Source organism: Parasteatoda tepidariorum, chromosome X1 (genome assembly GCF_043381705.1).
Source record: "Parasteatoda tepidariorum isolate YZ-2023 chromosome X1, CAS_Ptep_4.0, whole genome shotgun sequence".
NCBI classification, from domain to species: Eukaryota; Metazoa; Arthropoda; class Arachnida; order Araneae; family Theridiidae; genus Parasteatoda; species Parasteatoda tepidariorum.
This window is the reverse complement of record NC_092214.1, coordinates 13,850,980-13,875,500: the sequence shown is the minus strand read 5'-3', so window position 1 is coordinate 13,875,500 and position 24,521 is coordinate 13,850,980. Positions and strand designations below refer to the sequence as shown.

General features: G+C 29.1%; 1 protein-coding gene and 1 long non-coding RNA gene across 4 annotated transcripts in view; one reads left to right on the top strand and one right to left on the bottom strand.

The window, feature by feature from the left end:
• LOC107452153 (rho guanine nucleotide exchange factor 17) overlaps positions 1-24,521 on the bottom strand; it is a 264,039-nt gene that overhangs the window by 180,265 nt on the left and 59,253 nt on the right. For 2 of the 3 annotated variants that reach the window (XM_071187520.1, XM_071187521.1), the window contains 2 exons: positions 21,634-21,781; positions 10,408-10,485 (listed from right to left, as the gene is read on the bottom strand). In XM_071187520.1, coding sequence (XP_071043621.1) covers positions 10,408-10,485; positions 21,634-21,781 — 226 coding nt within the window. Of the gene's footprint in view, positions 1-10,407; positions 10,486-17,149; positions 17,271-21,633; positions 21,782-24,521 lie in introns of those variants that run through there. The other variant, XM_071187522.1, reaches the window with a different exon arrangement.
• LOC139427044 (uncharacterized) lies at positions 1,669-16,617 on the top strand. The gene is made up of 3 exons (XR_011638195.1): positions 1,669-2,038; positions 10,107-10,213; positions 13,236-16,617. It is a non-coding gene; the product is annotated as an uncharacterized lncRNA (long non-coding RNA).

The following is a 24,521-nucleotide window of genomic DNA, read 5'->3' as shown; positions in this document are numbered from 1 at the left end:
AAAAAAAAAAATTTTTTTTTCAATTATGAAGCAATTTTTCAAATAGAAAACTTTATATTCCTCTAAAATTTAAGTGGGGGTGTTAAATACTGTGCTTTGCCCCTTCTGATACTTAGTTATTCGCCAAGACTAAGTCAAGTAAAATTGGTAATTTTAGAGAAAAAAAAGCAACTTTGAAGTTATGTACCAAGTAGGAAACTTTATCTTGTTCTGAAATTAAGCAAAATGGGCGAAAAATGTGCTTTAAAGTAAATTATAGAAGAATAAAGTAAAAGTATAAAAATAAAATTTCCTTTCCAATTTTCACTCTATTTTCCGAGAACTTTATTTTCTTTCGAAATAGTAATGAGAGGTAGAACAAAGTGTTTCTCTGCTTCTAAAATTTCGACGTGAGCAAAAATAAGGTGAAGAAAAAAATTTTAATTAAAAAAAATTTCATCTTTGAATCTATTTTCCAAATAAAAAACTTTGTTTTCCTCTGGTGAGGGGCGAAAAGTCTACTTCGCATCTTCTGAAATTTAGACATTAATAGAATAAAATAAAGTATTTTTAGAAAAGGTTTTAAAACTTCGACGCTGTTTTCCAAATAGAATATTTCATTTCCCTCTTAAATTATAGTGAGAGTATTTTCTTCTGATATTGAAGTAAGGAGAGCAAAAATGTGTCTTGTATCTTCTGAAATTTAGACATTAATAGAATAAAATCAAGTATTTTTAGAAAAGGTTTTAAAACTTCGACACTGTTTTCCAAATAGAATACTTCATTTCCCTCTTAAATTATAGTGAGTGTATTTTCTTCTGATATTGAAGAAAGGAGGGCAAAAATGTATCCTCTGAAATTTAGACTCTTGCAATAATAAAACCATGTAAAATTGATTATTCCTCTTTTAAAAAAATTGAAGCTATTTTCCAAAAAGAAAATTTTATTTTCCCCTTGAATTAATTTAGGGGGCGAAGAATATACTTCAGCCCTTCTAAAATTCAGACATTCGCGAAAATAAAGTCAAATAAAATTAAAATTTAACTCTTATTTTCAACTTTAAAGCTATCTTCCAATTAGAAAATTTTATTCTTCTCTGAAATTTAATTGAGAAGGAAGATAATGTGAGCCACCCCTTCTGAAACTTTCACATTAGCTACAATAAAGTAAAATAGAATTGGTAATTTCAGAAAAAGAAACTACTTTTCTTTTCAGTTTAGTAGCTCTTTTTCAAATTGAAACAAAAAACTTTTCCTCCCTAGAAAAATACTTCTGTTTTGCTTCAATTTTTTTCTACATATGATAACTTTTAATTTATTTAAAAAAATAAAACTAAAATACGAAAAGAGAAGAAGAGCACTGCATAAAAAAATAAAACTAGTGCTAAAAAAGAAAACTAAACTAATTGTCACTCTTTCACCCTACCCTGGAAAAAGTAATAAATGCATCCTACACTGCCTAATAGATATATTTTAATTAAAGCATTCCTTGATTCTCAACACTTTCAGACCACCAACCAAGTTTACTCACAGTTATCTGACTCCTCAAAAATAGCGATCTCCTTCCACTTTACACCATAGGAAAATGTCCTTTTGCTTCTTTAAATTGCCTTTATCATTTTTATGACCCTGGGATCTTTTGTCCTTTTATAAAATGTCATATATTTACAGAACCATATATAAGTTGCCACAGTTGTCTTGAACAAGCAATTATCTAGATGTTCTCGGAAAACAGATGTAAGCTTTTAATAAGAGATCTAAGGGGATGACTTGTTGACATTTACTTTGGTCATTTGTCAAGAGACTTTTTCTGAAACAAACGTTCTAATCACTCTCTGTTAAACTTCAATCTTTAGCTCATTTAATTGCGTAATTTAAATAAACTATTTTTATTTCAAATATAAATTTTTGTTAACTTTTATTTTGTTCAATCTTTCAAATTAAAACTTAACTTTAATTGAGACTAATTAAAATTATTTGCAAAAGAAACTTTCTTTTTAAACATAAATGTCATTATTTTAAATTGCAAGAAAATGAAAAGGAAATTGATTTCTCAGGAGGTAAGCAAATGTTTACATTAAATTATTTAATACATACAAAATTGCGTATTAATGTACTGTTAGAATTGTTTATATGAATGGTTACATATAAATTGCTTTTTTATATTCCTAAATCGAACTGCATTTATATAGTATTTTAGATCATGATTTTACTGTTTATTTGTGTGCATGGATTTTGTTCTTGTTTTATATTTTTTAAATTATTAAGACCTTTGAATTTTTAAAATTGGAATTTTTAGTCTTTTTAACAACTTTGTTTTCATTCAAAAATGAAATGCTATCTTTAATTTTATAAAAAAAAAGGAAATTTAATTCTATAAAAAAACGCATTTAATTTAATAAAAAAGCTATGTTTCGTTGTGAATAATTGAAAAGATGTCATCATTTAAAGTATTTTAGTTTAAACAAGAGTCACTGTTTTTCAGTCAATAAAAAACAAAGTTATTCGAAAAAATATTTTATTTCGTTGTTTCAATAATTCTTCCTACTTTTAAGAGAGACTATCTTATATCAATTTTTTAAGGTCAGCATTATTTTAGTGAAATTAAACTAATTTCAAACCCTTTGCTTTCATTGACAAAAAAATGGTACAGTTTTATATACTGATGGAAAAAAAACTGTTACTTCAAAAAAACAGGGAAATGACAAGATTGGGTAATTAATCTTCTTTTAAATTTACTATTTTATTCTTATCTTATAGGATAACGGTACAGTAGAGCTGAAACACTGAAACACATTTATTCTTGTTTATTTGAACTAAACTATATAAAATATCATTTATAAACCAACAATAATTTATATAAACAAAGGTAATTTTTATTACAATACAAAAAATTAACTTCAACTTATACTTTAAATAATTAAAATAACGAAAAAATATTTTTAATACAAAAGTTTCATCAAAAAATTCCGTAAAATTTTATTATTATCAGTAATAAAAGTTGATTTAATTAAGAAAAACAACAACATATTTTCAAGAATGGGACAATTTGTTTCTGAAACATTTGGAGAGAGAGGTAGTGACGAATGCAATTTATCTAGTTTTTTTTAATCAAAATCATATGGGATAATCAAAGTGATTATTTGTGCTAATTAACTTTTTGAGAACTCTTCTTATGTATTATTTTTCTGAGTTTAAGGCATTTGATGAAGGAAAAGAATTTATCCGATCACCAGAATTATAAATTATCATTTCTTCCAAATGTGTACATTTCTGTTTATCAATTAAATAACTTCGTTTTCCATTTTTACATGGTAATAAATTAAACTTGAACAGGATGAGAAACACATTTCAAATATTGCAGTTTAATTTTATTTAATTGCTTTAATTTTATTTAACTTTCCACTTTAATTTTATATTAATATAGCTTTTATTATTATATTGAAATATTATTATAACTTTTCACTTTTTTTTCAGTTTTGAGATTTATATTTTTTTAATAGTGAAGATGATCTTTACTGCAACCAATGTTAAAAATATTCATTGAAATGAACATTTCTGTTTATCAATTAAATAACTTTAATTTTCGTTATTTTACATGGCCATTTCGATTTAAAACCAGATAAATTAACCAGAACAAGTTGAAAAACACATTTCACATAAGATTGCTTCAATTTGATTAACCTAACTTTCCACTTTTTTATTCTTTTTTTCACAGTTTGGAAATTTATATATTTTTAATCGTAAAAATGATCTTTCTATAACGTATGTAAAAGATAGTCATTTAAATTTTTTGTTCAAAATTATTGCATTTTTCAGCTTAGAAATATTTATCATTATTATTTTATTTTATTTCTTTTTTTTATCAATTATGCGGTGTCAGATTTCTTACGGTTAATGAACCTTAAATGAATTACCACCTTTCGGCAGAATAAACAAAATAAACTTCGACTTAATAAACAAAATAAAGACAATTGTGAATATATATGTATATACGAGCCGTGGTGACTCAGGGGATAGAGGGCTCGTCTCTCAATGACGGGAACCGGGTTCGAATCCCGGCAATGGCAGGTTGATTCGAATTCCGCACTCTACTCGCACCGACCACACTGCGGACGTAAAATATTCTCAGTGGTAAGAGGATAATGGGTTAGAGTCCCCTTGTCATCAGGCTAACCTTGGGAGATTTCTGTGGTTCCTCTCCATGTAACGCAAATGCGGGTCAAAATCAAGAAATCCTCCACGAAGACAAATTTCTCCCAATACTTGATCCAGGAGTTCCCTTGTCTTCTGGATTGGGTTCAAAATTACAAGGATACGATATTGAGCATCGGTACTCGTAAACTGAAAATTTGGTCGGCTGTTTTCTCATCGTTTTATCATTAAAAATCTTAAATTTGTTTTTAAGTCGGACAGTTGAATTCATAGTCCTGAAACTTTAATCATGAATTTATTTTTTTATAAATATCATAATTATGCTGAAATAAAATAAGCTGAAAAACAGCTGCAATAAACGTTGGAAATAGTTTTTAGGAAACCATATTTCTGCAGCAAATTTAGTTATTGATTTAAAAAGCGCGATATTCTATTGCAACTTTTCATAATTTATCCAATAAACTGTAATTAATCCACAACGATGTGTTCTCATCTTGTGTTTTGTCGCGAGCAGGTTAGGGCCACCCAAACTAGAAAACGAACACAAACAACTAGTCCAGTAAAAATCTCTTCTTATGAAATACCCGGCTGCCTGCGGTACATGGAATGTTCTGCGCCAAGGACTAATATTTCTTAATGGAGGAATTTGACAGGATGGAATGAGAGGAAAAACAAGATATATTTCCTCTTGACTTTCTGAACTGTGCAAGGAAGATCTTTCAACTATATCAATAATGCTTATTCTATGGGGAACACTATGCAGAAACTGCTGCTCAAGATCATTGTGGCTAAAATAGGCCAACAATTACACAAGAGAACTAATGATAACGGTCACTGAGAATGGCATTCAGTATTTAATTTGAATGAATTCACAAGATCCATCGAATCGACTCCGATCATTTCTTAGAAATTAAAGATGAATTATCAAACCTTTTTGAAATGGAAGGCAAAACGGAGGCATTCAATAAAATCAGTTAATGATTATAGAGAAAAGGGCTAAAAAGAGACCACGGCAGACCATTTGCGAGGTTTCTTTCGTGAAAGAGTCCAGAGACAAGATTTATTTTAAATGACGGAATGAATAAACAGGGTGAGACATTAACCCTAATAATAACGATTGTTCTGCAGTCATCCTTCTTAATGGAAGAATCTCCTGCTGAATTTAGAAATGCTAAAGAAATCCATCACTATTTTGATTTCGTATAGAAGACTGGAAAGAGCATAATTTGCACTATACATTAAAAAGATCGTTCTATAAATTATTCTGATTCAAAAGCTGCATTTACTGAAACCATTATTGGTGACTATACTTGCAGTTTCAGGAAAGTAAGCCTGAGACAAATAATGGACATTAAAATACACTACTTATTTATTGACTTGAGAACAATTTATGACTCAGTAAATAGAAAGTTACTCATACAGGCAATGAGTATTGTACAAACCTGAGAAGCTCTGGTCACAATCACTTAAAATAAAACTAAATATTGAGTCTAGGTACGGAACAACCTGTCAGAAACGGTCGATTTTTCAAACGGCCTCAAACAGAGAGAACTCTTTAACCTCCAAAAGATAGTTAAAGATTCTGCAATTTACACCAGAGGAACAATTTTCCACAATACTCAGTAAATTTTTGCATTTGCTGATGACATTGCCTCTCAAACAGTCCTTTCTTTCCTTGGAAAAATAGGCAAAGAAAGTTTCAATCAGCCAAATACAAAACAGTTTTAATGATCTAAAAATAGGTGACTACAGTTTCGAAGCAGTTCACCTATTTATACTCAGAATTGATTGACGCAAAACCATCTGGAGCCCGAAAAAAGGATCTGGTGAGGAGACTGGCTTGAAAAAGTTATAAAGTGGAAGAGACAATCCAAGAAGAAGGCCTGAGGAAGACTATGGCTCAACCTGGACTGGTGCGCCATTCAAGAAGAAACTGTAATTAAAAAAGTTATATTTCTTGCCCTTTCTCTTTTATTAGTATTTTACTTTAATAATGTTGTAAAGGCAACGGAAATATAAGTAAATAATGATTATTGATCAGATCTACATACAATATCAGGTTTCAAAAATGCTAGAAGAAAAAAAAAACTGTTAAAAAAAAGTCCGAACACATAGAACTTCTAAATTTTACCGTAGAACCCTAGGGATCCGCGGAACACTGTTTAGGAACCACTAGTCTAGATTACTTTATTTCATAACTGTCCTTGAACTGCCGATCCAATTTCGGGTTTACGACTACCAATGTTCAACTCCGTAGCCTTGTAATTTTGAACCCAATCCAGATAACTCCTGGATCAAGCATTGGGAAAAATTTGTTTCGTGGAGGACTTTTTGATTGAACTAACCCACATTTGCGCTATATGGAGAGAAAAACCTTGAAAACCTCCCATGGTTAGCCTAACGGCAAGAGAGCTCTAACCCATGATCCGTCTACCAATGAGGATATTTTTATGTCTGCACTGTGGTTCGTGCAACCCGGGTGAGGAATTTGTATCAACCAGCCATCGCTGGGATCTAGATTATTACAGATAAATTGTATTACATCATCATATCTAACCAAACATGGTTTTACATACAAGTATGTAATGACCTACAAAAGTGGTCCCCAGGGGTCTCTCTAGGAATATTAAATTATTTCCCCTTTATTTACTGTACTGCATTTTTCTCATGTTTGTTGTTGTTGTTACATATGCCACAAGACATTATCAGCAAGCCTGCTTGAAACAAAGCGAATTTTTAAGGCAGAGGGTGCGTGTCTTATTTTTCTGTTGCCCATTTATGGCCAAGAATACGAATTCAACCACGCGTAACAGCCCGTTTTACAAGGAGGACCCATCGGTACTTCATTTATTCATCCACAGATCGTAATTCTGACCTGAATTAGAGATTAATCAATCTTCAATTCAGTACCACAGAGGTATAGATTTGCTATGGGAACTTGGAGAACTTAGTGACCCCAACAGTTTTAACGTGTACCAGTCATCATTTAAAAAACGGGTGTTTATTTAACCGGCGGGATTCGAACTCAAGAAAACGAGCCCAACGTCCTACCAACCAAACCCTCTCGGGTTTGGGTGACGTTCTACGGACGAGATGTTAACTGGTAGATGATAACTCGGATAAAACTTTATCTGAGATAGACTTAAAACTAAGATTCGATATAAATATAGATATGTCTAAGATAAAATCTAAATAATTTATACCTTACAAACTTTTCAGCAATACATACCGCTTTTTGCCATTCCAATCTAACGTCTATTTGCATTTGAGTAGGCCAAAGTAAACAACAACTTCAACCGTTTAAAAAGTTCTTGAACGGCTCTCACGTGGAAAGTAGAAGAATACAGAGGAATATTGTGAAAAATATTGTGTTTACGATATTTATCGTTGTTTACAAATAATTCTTAAAGTAAAGGCGAAAGCCAGATTAGAAGGGAAAGTCCCGTTATCCACGGTGCCATATAGAGTCCAGGCAGAAAAAGTCCCGAAGAAATTAATAACTCTTACTCTTTTCCATAGAACAATCTGATTTAGCTTTCATTCTTGATCCGGCAACCTGCGTGTAGGCAGCTCTACCCGGTCATGATATCGCTGTTAAACTTATTTCCTTTTTTTATTACATTAAATGTTAAGTTTCATTATTGTCTTTTTTTCCTCCCTTGCTCCACAAATTCCTACAGATAATGGGGGCTCGCGACCGTGATGTGAAAATACCGAGTTATATTTTTTGAACTTCGAAATCCCAAGTAGGAGATATGCACAAAATTTGTGGACTCTTTTAAATCCCCGCGAAGGGGATACTCACCGAATTTGTGGAGCTAAATCAAGTGCAATTCTACCCTCGTGAAGGTGTAGATTACAAGTGCAATTCTACTCTCGTGTAGATTTATTTTAACATTCGAGCGAATGTTGTTCCAAAGAAAACTGTTCCGTCTGCCGTGAAGAGCCTCGAATTTTCTCACGAATTCTCTTTCATAACTAATTTAAAATGTGTATCATAAAAAAAAGTGAGTTCAGACAAACCTAGAGTAAGCCGTCAAGTTTCAAATACTGAAAAGAAAATTTTAAATAAATTATGAGATGACAGCTTAGTATTATGCAACGGAGAACTTCTAATAATTGGTTTGTATTTTAATATTTCGAAGTATTTTTTTCAGCAATTGAAACTTCATAACTTACTCTAGGTTTGCCTGAACTTTTGTTTTCTTTCTTTTAAATTAGTAATGATGGAGAATTTTCGATGAAACTTTTCTTCCTCTGCATGGCATCCTCCTAAATTGTACCATCTTCAAAAATGACGAGTATTTATGATTAAGGGAATAAGTCATGAATTTTGGCATTTTATATTGCTCACCTCGTTTTGTGATGTTGGTTCGTTAAATCTCAGTTGGAACCCTTTCACAGATTGAAGGTTATCTATTTTATTCGTAGTTAATTTAAAATATGTAGTATCGATATCATACCACTTAGTTAGGAGAGAGAGTTGTTTCATCGCCTTTTCACTTCAATTAGTAATTTAAAATATAGAGAAAGTGAGGCAAACCTAGATTAAGTTAGGAAGTTTCAAATTATGAAACGAAATTTTCAAAATAAAAACAAACTACAGAAGGATTACGGAAGTTCTCTTCCATTAATTTGCTTGAGTTTTGAAACTTCATGTTTTACTCTAGGTCTTCCTGAACTCACTTGTTTTATACTTTAAATTATTTATTGAGGAGAATTTCTTCCGCGTTATAGCATTCTCCCATAAAAGCTCTCTAAATTATAATAATTAATGACTTTTTGCTTTTAAATTCATACATTTCTTAAAAATATAAGCAATGGGAAGCGTTGGAGGGGTTGTCTCCCTCAAAAAGTCTCTACAAGCCTCCTCAGATAAATAAAGAAAACTTTTATGAATCGATTTAAATTCATTAGAGTAAACAAAATCCATCTTTTTGCAAATATTTAGAAGGCATACTTTTTTTTTCTTATGTGTGAAATTCAGAGAGCTATTGTGGCACTTAGAAATACCCCCGGAATGCAAAAAATGTTTCATAGTTTCTTAATTAAACAATTTGTTGGCAATTTATTTGTGCATATTTTTAAACTTAAGCTTCCTAGAAAAAACTTTCTAAAAAAAGCTAATGCAAAAAAAAAAAAAAAAAAAACTAGAGACAGAGAGAGAGAGAGAGAGAAACGGACTATTCTGAATAATTTTTGATCTAATAATCGGATCAAGTTCTAGGACTCAATCTTAATCAGCGTGCATAGCCAAATCTCTCAACAAAAAATAAGCAAATTTAAAGTACTTTTTAAACACTAAAAAATACTTTTAAGCACAATATACATTAACAAACTGCAAAATAATTTTCAAAGATTTTACACGATCATGATAAAATGACTGGGTCTGACAAAGAACTCTTTTCGTGATTATATTAGCCACCATAGATCGAGAGATTTTTCGGTTCGATTTCAAAGGGTGGAAAATGAAGTCCGAAATTGAGAGCAAAATGCAACGGAGTTGCACATGAAAGTGAATCTAACCAAATCCAGCTCAGTAGACTCCCAAGTATTTCATCAAATATGTAACATGATTGACGGACCGACGATACACTGAAATGGATAATGGTTGAATGAATTGTGAAAACGTTGAATAGAACAATGTGAAGCTTTTGCATAATATGCAGCGAAAATCGACCTGGTAAAGAAAAAAAAAATCTCATTTTCGAAAAGCACTTTTTAAAAACATCCTACGAAAAAAGCACCTTTAAGGCCTTTTAAAAAACGAAAATAAGCACCTTTAAGCACTTTTTACAAACGCTCCATGTTAATAGTTCAAAGAGGTCAAATATTCCAATTAATTGGTGCAGATAATATTTTAAGTTACAAAATCAAACACGAAAAGTACTTAGGATTTGTTTAATCGTTTTAACCTTTGATACTGTCCTAACTCTTAACCAAAGATAACTGGACTGGTTTTAAACTTTTTAGGAGGATGGATTATTAAAAGCATCTAAAAAAATTGGATATGATGAAAGATCTTGGAAACGGTAGAGAAGCTGTGTTATGTTTGAAATGTTTTACTATTTGAAGAAATGGTAAATATTCCCTTCTTTTTTCTTTTATCTATCATAGTATGTTTAAACTGTGTAGTTTATTTTGTATAAAATTTATTAGTTACTGTTTCCCCTGATATTTTATCAAGAGAGTTCATTCTGGATGTTTTTAATAATGTATGTCTTAATAAACATTCATTTTTGAAATGAAATGAGTTTCACAATCATATACTCACATTAACTAGAACATGTAAAGACTCCACATAAGATTTTTCAGTCTCAAAAATTTCAGTCACAACATGTGTTCTGGTGTCCTATGAAAAAGTTAAATTTTATTAAAATTGAACACAATCACTATATCTGTATAAATCAATAAAAAGTGTTTGAACAATTTTGTATGATCAAAATTAATATTTAAAAGACATCGAAATTTAACAAAAGTTTCTACTAATCTAAAGCAATTCCACATATCAAAGTTAATTTCTTTAAATCTATACTATAATCTACACTTTAAATCTATACGATACATGTAGTTTTATTAGTCACAATTTTGTATTAGTCAATTCTAATATTTCTATTTTGAGTGTACCCTGATACTTGTGTCTTATCCTAATACTAGAATTGATTCTCAGCTACCTGGTTTGTTTATGGAAATGTCTTAACCAGGCTGTGAACTAATGTCTGATTGTTTATCTTGATTTCAATTCAAATTTTGAAGTATTTTATTCATTTTCCAAGTTATTTGTATTAGTTTTAAAATTTTCTGGTACTTGAATATTTTATTTATAATTTTTGTCACGCCATAATTACTTTTATCATTGTAAAATATTTCGAAATTATTATTCGAACAAAAGATAAACAAAATCATTAATCATCAATATAAATTCCATTAAAAAAAATCAGTATTATGTTTTAGATAAACTCTGGTAAAAATTGTTTACAAAGATTTAAAAGTAATAAATCCAATTTAATAACAATATCATGACTCCTGAGAAACATTTAGAATAAAAAGCTTCACTTTAATTGTAAACCTATCAGTATTCCAATCTTTTTACATCAAAATATTTTCAGACAACAAGTGAATATTTAAGTTTGATGAATACGTTGATCGGATGCATTTTCAGTTGTTTATCTTCCCTACTGTTTTATCCTAACGACTTCTAATGTCGTTGTCAAGAGGAAAGGGCAAAATATTTATTAAATAATTATTAAAGAGAGAACAATCATCTTAGTGACACAAAATCAAAGTACTTCTCAATAAAAGTTGAATCCGTGAAATGTTTTGTTTGTAGTTAAACTTGTAGGGGATAAGGGAAATCTTAATAATTATAATTGGTCTATTGAATAGGTTAAGGAAAAATTATCTTTCTCACGGTTAGCTAGAAGGAAAACTATAAAATGTTAACTAATGTATAACTTGAAGTCAAAAATAGATTAAAAGATAGAATGTGACTGTTAAAGAGTGAAAAAGAGCGATTTGTTTTGATTAATAAATTAAGAAAAAGATTTACAAAAAAAGAATAACATCAAGAGATTTTTTTATATTACACAGAACGCACGCACGCACACACACACACACACACACACACCTGGAAAAATTATTACCTGGAAAACATGATCGGAAATATTATCTTACGCTGCTAGGGGCTCTTTCCTATTACGGAAATATTGTTCGGTGCCTTTGTGATTGCACTTTTAATTTTCTGAAGTATTTTAATTTCATGTTAATTTTATGTTAATACAATTTTATTTCATTTTATAATCAATCATTAAACGATAACTTGTATTATATATACTATCGTTGAACAGTCAACCCCAGGGCTAAAGAGAATAGAAGGGCTGGTTCACTCCTTTGAAGAAACTCTCGCCGCGCCAATCCTCCGATTTTCTCTAGTGACGTCACTTGGGCGCAAAGCTCGCACTTATACTTCAAGAACAGAGCGTTCGCCTTACTAGCTCTAACTAATATTCGAGCATTTCTCTTTGTGACATATTCTAAGACATTTGTTATTTTCTATAATGACTTTCCTCAGTTTTTGCCGTGAATTTACAAAATTTTAAAACTATTAAAAAATGCCAGTTTGCGCGATTGCAACTTGCAAAAATTCTGATAGAAACACAAAAGGAAAAAATATAATTTTCTGCGTGTTCCCTAAAGTAAATGAACAACTATGTAAAGAATGGATTCAGAAATGACACAGTTAATATAAAACAACAATACATTTTTTCAATCGTTAAGAACTTTTATAAAAATTCGGCTTGTGAAAAAAATTAAAAAATGGATAAAGTCAAAGAAAATTAAAAGGTAAGTAAAAAGTATAAGTAAAATATATAGTGTACAGTTGAAATTCTCCTAATTTCATAACTTATTTTTTTAATGTAGTTATTCTAAATATTTATGATTCTTTTAAAAATTATATTCTCTTGAATTTAAATATCTACAAATTATATCATGTTAAATTTAAATATCTATAAACAATTGTAAAATTTCTAATGTCATTATGAACCTAAATTATTATTTTGTTTCAATAATTAGAGTTTAAGGTTGATGTTTCCAAATGATTAAGTAAGAACAAATTTCTATTAACGGCATATTTTAAAATCGGGGATTCTAAATTTAACTCAACTTATTGTTATAAAAGAATATGAAGATAAAAAAGTGTCGATATATGCTTTCATTTTTCTTAATAATTAAAGTTAAAACTGAACTTTTTAAAATAAAGTATTTATAGTGTCATTTTCGCCAACTAGTAAAATATTTTTATAAGTTTAAATTGGTATTTTTTTAATATAACGGCCAAGAAAGTTTTTTTAAACTATGTTTATGAATGGAAATAATGTGTTAATTACGAAAAGTTTGAAAGCTTATAACCAGAAAAAGTCTAACTTATTTTTACAAAGAGAAAGATGCAAAGTTATCATAATATCTTTGCATGCGATCTTCCGAGATCTGTGGATACAGTGACGTCATAAGGAGGGAAATCGTAGCTTCAGCTCTAAGAGCGGAGTGAACTAGCCCTTCTATTCTCTTTAGCCCTGAGTCAACCCAATGTTTTGTGTTTAGGACTACTACCCCACAGACTTGTAATTTTGAATCAAATTCAGAAGACAAGGGAACTCCTGGATCAAGTATTGGGAGAAATTTGCCTTCGTGGAGAACTTTTCAATGGAACTAATCAACATTTACGTTACATAGAGAGGAAAATCACGTAAACCTCCCACGGCTAGACTAACATCAAGAAGACTCTAACCCACGATCCGTCTACCACTGAGGATATTTTTACGTCAGCTCTGTGGTCAATCTGAACCGGGTGCGGAATTCATATCAACCAGCCACAGCTGGGATTCGAATTATTTGCAAAATGCGAAATATTTTGTTTTAATAATTTTTCTCTTTTCATTAATCTTTATTTATTAACAATAATTGGAAAAAACACTCAGTTTATGGCATTTTCTTAAACTTTTCATAATATACTTAAAAGATATTTTTTTCAGGAATGTTTAGTTCAAGCGATTTTTTATAACTAGCAATAAAGTTTAAAGCATTCAAAGGTTTTCAGGGACCGACAATTAATTATGAAATAAAACAAGTATTTTTGAACACCTTTTGCCAAAAAATTAAACAATAAGCTTGTAACTTGTATCGATTACTTTGGTTGTTATTTTCAATAACTGCATAAAATTTCGTAAACCTAAGGTCATATGGACATTTTCATAAAAAAAATGCTTTTTTCGTCTTACATTTTTTTGTTATTTTTTTATAAATATAACATGGAATCAAACAATATTTTTGGAGCTATTTAAAATTAATTACAAAATTATTTATTTAAAATTTTAAAAAAAATCGCTAAGAACTGTGCAAGATAAAAGTATATAGTTCTTTTATACAGCACATGCGTAAAAAAAAATTTAAAACTTTCTTTTTCTTAATTTTGTAGTGAATCGTATTTGGCAACTAATGAAGAAAGTTTTATTTGAATATCTAAAAAATTTAAAAAGTTTCACCCAGCAGTTTTCGTACTGTTTAAAATAAAGATCTAACTAATAGGGGGTTTTCCGCAAATTTTATTTTATATCATAAAACTAAAGATAATAACAAATAATAATGCGCAAAGATCCCCCCAAATGCCAGTGTTATTTTTAATCAATCTTGCAAATATAGTTTGTGAAAAAAACCTTATTGTTTCTAGCTTTATTTTAAAATACAAAAACAACTTAGAAAATTTACTTGAAGCTTATTAAATTTGAAAGTTATTCAAATCAGACTTTTTCTATTGGTTGCCAAATACGATTGATTAAAAAATTATGAAAAAAATTTTACATTTTTTTCGCACATGCGCAGTATAAAAGAGCAACTTTAAATGCTCATATCTTGCGCAGATTTAATGATTTTTTTTTCTTCAAATTTTAAAACAATAATTTTATAAATAATATTAAATTGCTCCCAAAATATTGTTAAAATTTATTGTATATTTTTAATGTTATAGCAAAAAAAACGTAAGACAATTTTTTATTATTTTTTATATAGTATATACATATAAATGCCTATATCTCCATAAAAATTTAAGCTATGAAATTTAAGCTATAAAATTTCATAGCTTAAATAAAAATTTAAGCTATGAAATTTTATGCAGTTATGAAAAATAACACTAATCCATAGAAGTTTATTGTTAGATTTTCTAGCAGAGGGTGTTCAAAAATACTTGTTTTCTTTATTTATCGGTCCCTCAGAACTTCGAAAGCTCTCATTGCTAGGTATGAAAAATCGCTTGAAATAAAAACCTCCAAAATTACTCAAAGTATTTCTTGAGAAATTTTTAAAAAATGTCAAAAACTGTCATTATTGTTGTTTATATATAAATAAGGGGAGATAGAGTGAAATAAGTTTTTTATTTATTGGACCTTTGTGATATATCTTCTGAACAGTTGCATACTTCTGTAGAAATTTGTAACTTTTTTCTTTACTTTTTCATACTTCAGTGTTTCCCAAACTTATGACTTTTGTGCACCCTTTCTAAATTTTTCGTAACGCTGTGTACCACTAATAAAAAAATAAATGTATTTTTTACTATAAAAAAATTGCACAAAAGTTAAAAATCTCAATTGGCTGTTGACACAACTAGTTACTAACTGTTAACTCTGCAAAAAAATAGCTAAAAGAAAAATACGTAAATTTTCATGGCTAGCTTTGTTTTTGAATAATTTTCGTTTGTTGCAAGATATTTCGCATAAGAACCATCGTTAACTGTTCCCCTGAGGGTACCACACTTTGGGAAAAACTGACATATTCCCGAATTTAAGGAAAATATGTTATAAATGATATTTACCTATTTTGATATTAACTTTTGCACTATATAGTTTCAATTAAGCAGCATAAACAAACTGTTTTGTAATTTTCGTTTGCTGCAAGATATTTCGCATAAGAACCCTCTTTAACTGTTCCCCTGAGGGTACCACACTTTGGAAAAAACTGACATATTTCCGAATTTAAGGAAAAGATGTTATAAATGATATTTACCTATTTTGATATTAACTTTTGCACTATATAGTTTCAATTAAGCAGCATAAACAAACTGTTTCGTAATTTTCGTTTGTTGCAAGATATTTCGCATAAGAACCCTCGTTAACTGTTCCCCTAAGGGTACCACACTTTGGGAAAAACTGACATATTTCCGAATTTAAGGAAAATATGTTATAAATGATATTTACCTATTTTGATATTAACTTTTGCACTATATAGTTTCAATTAAGCAGCATAAACAAACTGTTTTGTAATTTTCGTTTGTTGCAAGATATTTCGCATAAGAACCCTCGTTAACTGTTCTCCTGAGGGTACCACACTGTGGGAAAAACTGACATATTTCCGAATTTAAAGAAAATATGTTATAAATGATATTTACCTATTTTGATATTAACTTTTGCACTATATAGTTTCAATTAAGCAGCATAAACAAACTGTTTTGTAATTTTCGTTTGTTGCAAGATATTTCGCATAAGAACCCTCGTTAACTGTGCCCCTGAGGGTACCACACTTTGGGAAAAACTGACATATTTCCGAATTTAAGGAAAAGATGTTATAAATGATATTTACCTATTTTGATATTAATTTTTGCACTATATAGTTTCAATTAAGCAGCATAAACAAACTGTTTTGTAATTTTCGTTTGTTGCAAGATATTTCGCATAAGAACCCTCGTTAACTGCTCCCTTGAGGGTACCACACTTTGGGAAAAACTGACATATTTCCGAATTTAAGGAAAAGATGTTATAAATGATATTTACCTATTTTGATATTAACTTTTGCACTATATAGTTTCAATTAAGCAGCATAAATAAACATATGTATTCAAAGGAGGCTTGAGGGGGGAACATGTTTTGAAATGGTTTTACTTTGTTTTAATCGCAATAATGTCAGATCATACAAATAAATTGAAATATAAAACAAATTTCAAAGTATTTTGTTGTTTTCAAATGCATTGATGTCTTTTTTAGTATAATGAAATGCTCCAATACAAATTAGTATATAAACTAATAAATGTCAATTTTTGAGAATATATATATACGAACTTTGAGTATCTAAGGCATTAAAAATGTACATCAATAATGTCCTATTTTTCACCGACTGCCGAGTTGACGTAAAATTAGTCAAAATAATCTCTAGATGAAATGCAAAAATTTCTTTAAAAAATCCTTCCAATGCTCAAAATTTTAATGCTTCAGAGGGTATTAAATTATAAATGTTAAAAAAGTTTAACAAATATTTTTAGACTCGTTAAGAATTAATTTTATTAATTCAAATATTAATATAATAATGATTTTGTAAGAAGCTTAAATTGATTCTTTCCACTAAGCAGTATAAAAATCTCCCCATGTTTTGAGCGTATAATCAGAGATATTATATGGCTTTGTTGCTTTTAAAATTAAGTTACGCAGAACAGTTTTAGAAGTAGGTTAGTAAAAGAGAATATAAGAACGTACTTCATCTGATGGACCTCTGTATTCATTTAGAGTTCCGTTTTCCATGCCGAGAATGCTTAGACTAAACGGAATAGCAGATGTATTGATTCTAAGGATCAATGACTGCTCTCCTGCCTCCATCTATCTTTACAAATCTTAATTTCATCAAAATTCATTAAATGCGATCTTTTGTATCCTCATTAAAAGTTATATTTTTATTTAGGCACAATCTTAAAATATTAAGAGATCGTAAAAAAAAATCTTTTTTCAATATACAGTCCCTGGCCAAATTATTAGACGTACTATAAAATTTATGTAAAACCTTAATTATCAGGTGAGAGCTATATTGTTTCTACGCGACAGACACCGGTTTGCACTTATTTACGTTCGCATATTTGTTAAATTAGACGATATATAATATTAAATCGACGATTGGTTAAATTTAAACTAGACGATATATTATATAAATATGGAATATTTATTCTATCAGTTATTATATTAGTATATTATAACTTTAAGACCAAATTATTAGACGCACTGTAGTGTTTTAATAATTGCATGTTTTGCACGAGTTTGTACGCTATACTTTTATATTTAAACATACATGTAATGGTTTTTTATTCAGGGGATTTTTGTATGCTTCCTAATTGTATTTATTGTCAAAAAATAGCAATGTCAAAAAATTGATACACGGACATAAACAAGTGTAAACCGGTTTCAGTTTCAATCTCGGTAAAAACAATAAAGCTGTATAGTATGACCTGATAATTAAGATTTTACATAGAATCTTAGAGTGCGTGGCCAGGGACTGTATTGGGATTTAAGAGTAATTATTATGTAATGACATAAATAGTTTTTATGGGGCACACACAAAAGCTTCTCTTTTATCTGTATTTGTTGAAAGACACAAAACTCGTAAAAAAAATTTTTTTTCTTCTTTATTTGATATTTACTTTTTTAATAATTTTATCAAAATCTAATATTACAAATTTTGTTTTTATAAAAAAGAGGTACACGCTTGTTATATTATGTACTTTTATTTTAAATTCTATAGAGCGAAAATAAACAAATACCGTATCCATAGCAATTACAGAAGAGCAATCAAGATACCTATTTTATAGTTACATTTTTATCTGCAATTATACTCAAATGAAAACAGGTTGAGTACCAAATCATTCAACAAAAAGTAAGCACATTTTAAGTACTTTTTAAGCACTCAAAAAATATCTTTAAGCACTATATGCATTAACAAAATGCAAAATAATTTTCAAAGACTTTACATAATCATGATGAAATGACTAGTTCTTCTAATTATATTAGCCAATATAAAAAGATCGAAAGATTTTTCAGTTCGATATCAGAGGGTGGAAAACAAGGGTGAAATTGAGAATATCTTGCAAAATGCAGCACATGATAGTTCAATAATCTCAACTCAGTAGACGGATTCTTTCATCAAACATGTAAAATAATTGGCGCCTTCATAAGCTACGGACCGAAGGTTTGTGGTGGAATAAATTGTAAGCACATTGAATAAAACAATGTGAAAAGCAACAACGCTTTTGCATAATACGTGGCGAAAATTGACATGGCAAAGAAAAAAAATATCATTTTCGAAAAGGGAAAATTAAGCACTTTTTGAAAACACCCAATGTAAAAAGCACTTTTAAGGGCTTTTGAAAAACGAAAATCAAAAATAAGCACCTTTAAGCACTTTTTCAAAACACTACGCACCATGGAAAAGAAAAAAAAGAGTTGTTTGCATACATCTCACACTTTTATATTTTGAAATTATTTTATTTAATAATAATTAAAAAAATTAAATAATAGGGTATAAAATTTTTTTTACTACTTATTTAAGGAGTAAAAACACAAAACACGAATGAAATATTGCAAAAAATTCATAATTTGTTCAAATGTTGGATCATTCAGATGCCCGAAAGCAGAAACCCTACAGCAAGGCAGCGGCCACTGCAGATTATTTTTCATCTCCAGTTTTTTTATTGGTAAAAAGCGAACAGACCAAATGGTAAATATTGCTGAAACCACTTTTTAGAACCTCTCTAAACTTGCTTAGAATAAAAATTGAAAAACTGAATTATAAAAACACTAAAGAGAACAAAAAGTACAGAAATATTTTTTCCCCGTTACTTGATTAGGCTTAACTGTACAGGGAATTATTCCTTTTTTTTTCTTCTGTTACTTGATTATGCTTAACTTTGCAGGAAATTATTCCATATTCTTTCTGTTACTTGATTAGGCTTAACTGTACAGGGAATTATTCAAATTTTTTTTCATTATCATTGTATAAAACTCAACTTAAATTTACACAAATATTATATCTGTAATTTTTAACGACTTTCAAATTTTAATACGTATATGTCATGTCAGCTTAAAGTTAGTTTAAAGCACTAATAATCCCTGTCTGACTGAATTGAGGTCGCAAAAAAATTTGGATTTATGAAGATAGTGCAACAAATATACACCGTAAATGTTGCGACCGGATTCAGTTCACAGCTAAATATTTAATCTATCTTTCTTTATTCTATTCACCCTAAAGTAATTTTCCTGGCTTTTTTTTTTTGCAATCTCTTTTCATATTTTATTTCAGGGATTGTTTTGTACAGCTTGTCATCTGAAATTGCTTTTTTTTTTATTTATCAAAATGCATTTATGCTATTTGGTGAAATATTGATAAATCCGGCAATCCGTAATAGTACAAGAGTATCTTTTCTAGAGTATTTCGAATAATTGAAGAAGAAAAAAACTAAGACAAGTATATTTTAAGAAGATTTTTTTCAAAAACAGAATTGTTAAATGAATAAATGCATCAAAAAACAAACCTATTAGCACCAAATAACTGATTAACTGCCTATAACTACCACTCAACCCCATGTCAGGGTGCGTAGCCAGATTTTTGAACAAAAAATAAGAGCCTTTTAAGTACTTTTTCAGTACCCAAGAAATATTTTTAATCACTATCCAAAAGAAAAGAAAAAAAAAATCATAATCAGGATCTGCGCAGTAATAAAAAAGATTTTCTGTCACTTAAAGTTCTTAATTTATAAACATAAAATTAGTAAAATTAAAAAAAATTTCAAAAACTTAATCATAACTTAAAACATAATCATGATGTAATAACTAGTTTTTGATAAATATTACAAAGAAAAGTGTGAAAATCATGCATTTGTTTGTAATATAGAACGGCATTCGACATGGCGAAGAAAAAATTTCTTTCGAAAAGATAGAAAATTAAATACTTTTTACAAACCCGGAATAAAAAAAAGCACCTTTAAGGGCTTTTAAAAAAGGTAAATCAAAAATAAGCACCTTTAAGCACTTTTTAAAAACGCCCTGCATGTTTATGCTACGGAAAATAGCATTTCAGGTCATTAAATTTATTTATCCATACTACAAAATTTTTCAAGAAACTCCTTATAGAAAGAAAACATGATTTATTTTGTAAATTTGTATTTTTGCTTTTATAGTCACAATTAGGGTAATATCTCCTTAACTTAACAATTATCTCAGGTTTTTTGAGTTAAATCTTTTTCTAATCCTTTTATCTTTTTTAAATCCTTTTCCTAATCATTTTATCTTTTTTAAAGTAAATTTAGAAAAAGTAAATTTAAAAAAGTCTAGATTTTAGTTGGCTTTTACATTTTTACAAATATCGTTACATCTTCTATAATACTATCTTCTTAATTTACTACTATCTCAATACTTAACTACCATATAATACTTACTACTATCTTAAAGGAAAATATACTAAAAAAATATTTGAAATAAAAGAAAACTTGGTTATAATTTCGTGGAGACAAAAAATATCTAGTTTCATTCGTCATGTTACTTTTGTTTCACGAAAAATAACTTTTTGAAATAACTACAATCGGACCTCTATTTAGCAAAGTCGCTAAATCCCTATAAGTTCGTTATATGGAAAATTTGTTAAATAGAAAATCACCTTTTGAAATACTTAAACAACACAAATCAGGTTTTAAATTCATAAACAATAGACATAATTAAGTAGCAATTGATTCACCTTTATCTTGCAAACGGATATCTACTATTTATTTTATAAACCTTAACCATAAAAGAGCTCTGCATGGAAAGCAAGAATAGAGCAAAACATTATTCAGTGTTATACTATCATGCTACATACATTTTCAACTAAGAAAAGCTAAATATATGTATACAATTATAGCCTCATTTATTATAAAAGTAATTTTAAACATACATTACCACATGCGTTCTTAATTGCTATACTGATAAAATCTGTTAATTTTGTCCGAGTTTTTCGTTTGAAATACAAACAAAAAGGGATTATATTCCTTTCTCTAACAGTTAAGTGCCTTCGAAAATCAATTCAAGATCATTTCCCGCATAAAATGCGTTAACAAATTTGAAATGTTCTTGGTTTCTCGAAAAAAATCGCAAAATAGAGAAATTCGCGAAGTTCGTTGAATAGAAGTCCAAAAAAAGTACTTTTTATAAAAAATTAGACTCACCTCTTTGATGTTTTGCTGAGATACTTCTTGAGTGCTTTGTTTTTCACCTGATTTTCGCATTTCTTCTTCAAGTAATTCCCCATATGGACCTCTTAACCTTCTTTTAGAATATAGTCTTTGTTCTTGAGGGCTCTTACAAGGAGAACAGCTATGCCAAGAGAAAACACGCATTTAAATTGCTCCAATAAAAACACCATTATAAACCTTTTATTTAGTGTCTCTAAAGAAAAATTAATTTCTTAGTAAATCTTATAAGTTAAGAGAGGGTGTATTAACGCATTTTCAGCCAAAGGTGCACCATTTCAATAAATATTTTTTTATTACCACTGTGACGTACATTTTTCAGCAATTTTATTTTTCTGCTATTGTCAAGGGTTCTTAAGAAATCCAAAAATTAATAGTAATTCAATTGGAAAAAACACTGTCTGTTGAGAAATTTTTTAAGTTTTTTTAAAACTTTAAACGGTTATTGACAAATGAATTTTTTTGAAAATGTATAAATATTCCTTTTGAGATTTATCATTATGTTTTTATGATGGATTAAAGTTGCAAGTCAGTAAATAAAAAAACAAGCGTTCAACCAAAAGGTTTGCTCATTGATTTGGTGAATGGTGCCTATACGCCCCATTTTATATATTAAATATAATATAATTCTTTACACACGAAATTTTGTGTGTGCCTTAATAAATGTAATATAAGCATATTTCTATGAAAATAAGACCACATTTTATAAAATTTATATGTATCTTATTTTTATTTATATGTATTTTATTTTTATTTATATGTATTTAATTTTTATTTATGTGTATTTTATTTTTATTTATACATTTATTTTCTTTATTGCAATCATTAACCTGGATTTCAGGAGATAGGACAAGTTGCTTTTATTGGGAGTAGAAATTAATTGTTTTTTTTGTGGTCAAAAATGCATTTATTTCAGAACAAAATGAATGAACAGATTAATCAAAGTATTATCCATCGTTGGTTACTACTTTTTCCCACCTCTCAGGTAATTTTCGAATTCCATCTCGAAAAAATGTCTCGTCTTTTAAGGCGGTCCAAGTTGGGAGCCAATTTTCGATTTCTACGAAAGAAGTGCACCAGTGACCTGCCAAATCGTGCTGCATCCGTCGGAACAACCAACAATCAAAAGGAGAAATGTCCGGCAAATACGGCGGGAGTGATAAAATATCCCCCTTGAGTGCTTCCAAATGATTTTTTACGACATTTGCGACATGGGGCCGACAGTTATCATGCAGAAGAATAACTTTGTCACGTCTTTGCTCGTATTCCGGCCGTTTTTTTCGTAATGCACAGTTCAAACGAATCAATTGTAGCCGATCGCCCGTAATGGAATCGCCAGGTTGTAGCAGTTCATAGTATACAACACCATTCTTGTAACGTCGAAACCATTCCCTATATGATTTATCAGTTGGAGCATTGTCATCATAAACTTCGACAAGCATTCGATGCTGCACTTTTCTTACAATTAAAGCAGAAACATAAAACCTCCCACAAATGCTGCTTAGTTACCATTTGACATATTCAACAAAGTAAAAAACAGGGTTTCTGTATGAAACTTAAAGTTATATAAACTGAATATTATTGACAGATGTCTAACCTCTCTGAAACCGCCGAAGCCCGCTGTCACTATGAATTATTCATAACAGCCAGAGTCATCTCTTGAAAACGGACCGAACTAATTTGTACTCCCAATATAATTAGAAAAAGTGATCAATGTTACATTACAATTTGTTTAACACAGTTAAAAATTGTAAACAAATCACCCCGCTTATTGATAAAAGTTGCTTGTTACCTGAGTCAGGTAAAAATTTTATCCTTGTTAAGACGAGAAAATAATACTTCAATAGTATAAAGGAAGAACACAATTTTTTCAGTTAATTACACAAATATTTCTGGTAAAATAGATGTTCAGATAGTAACTATTTCTGTAAATTAAATAAAAACTTGGAGTAAAAAGATATCTTCGCCGAATAATCAAATTCTTTCCAATACCTTAATTAATAAGTTAAAAAATTACCTCTTATATAAATCATCACATTATTGAGTGCTCATGTTTTTAGGTTTTCTTTTTTTATATATAAAAAGTGTACCATATATTTTCAGCCAGTTTGAAAAATTAATCTTTTCATTACCGCAATTTTTACCAGGTTTTTCAATTACTTCCATTTCAGAAAAAATAAATATCTTCCTTCAAAATGCTTAACCACATCTTTTTTTGTATTTAAAAAAAAAGAGAAAAAAAAGACATATTTTTCATGCTGACTAAATTTTGATTGAAAACATTTTCTTCATAAGAGTGTTTAGGAATATGTTTAAAATTTTCAGTCAAATTGTTCAAATATTTTTCGAAAAAAATGTAACATAATGAAAAATAGGGGAAAAATATTTTTAAATAAAGCCATGACATAAAGAAACAAATCTGTGACATATTCACTACTATTTTCGTATAGCTGATTCTTAATGAAGTGATTTTTTTACAGCATCAATCGTATTTATTAAAACTTAAAATTGTGACGGCTAAATTTTTTTTTAATGTATCCTAAATTAGTTTTGGAAAATTACAATATTTTCCAATACTTCTGCTGCTTATTTGAGTATATCTGAAATTATTCATGTGTTCTTTATTTATTTATTAATTTTATATTTTATTTTGCTATTTACTTTTTCTTTCAAGCTAGGTTTTATTAATTTCATAGCTTATCCATCTAGTAACTTTTTAGTCACAATTTTATAACAACTTTTAACGCTAGAAAGACGGAAAATTAGTATATACCTATATTGCCCAAAAGCAGTCAAAATGACTGGATTGTGAATGAGTAAATAAATTTGCTTAAAATTAATTTTTAACATTTTTTGTATTATTT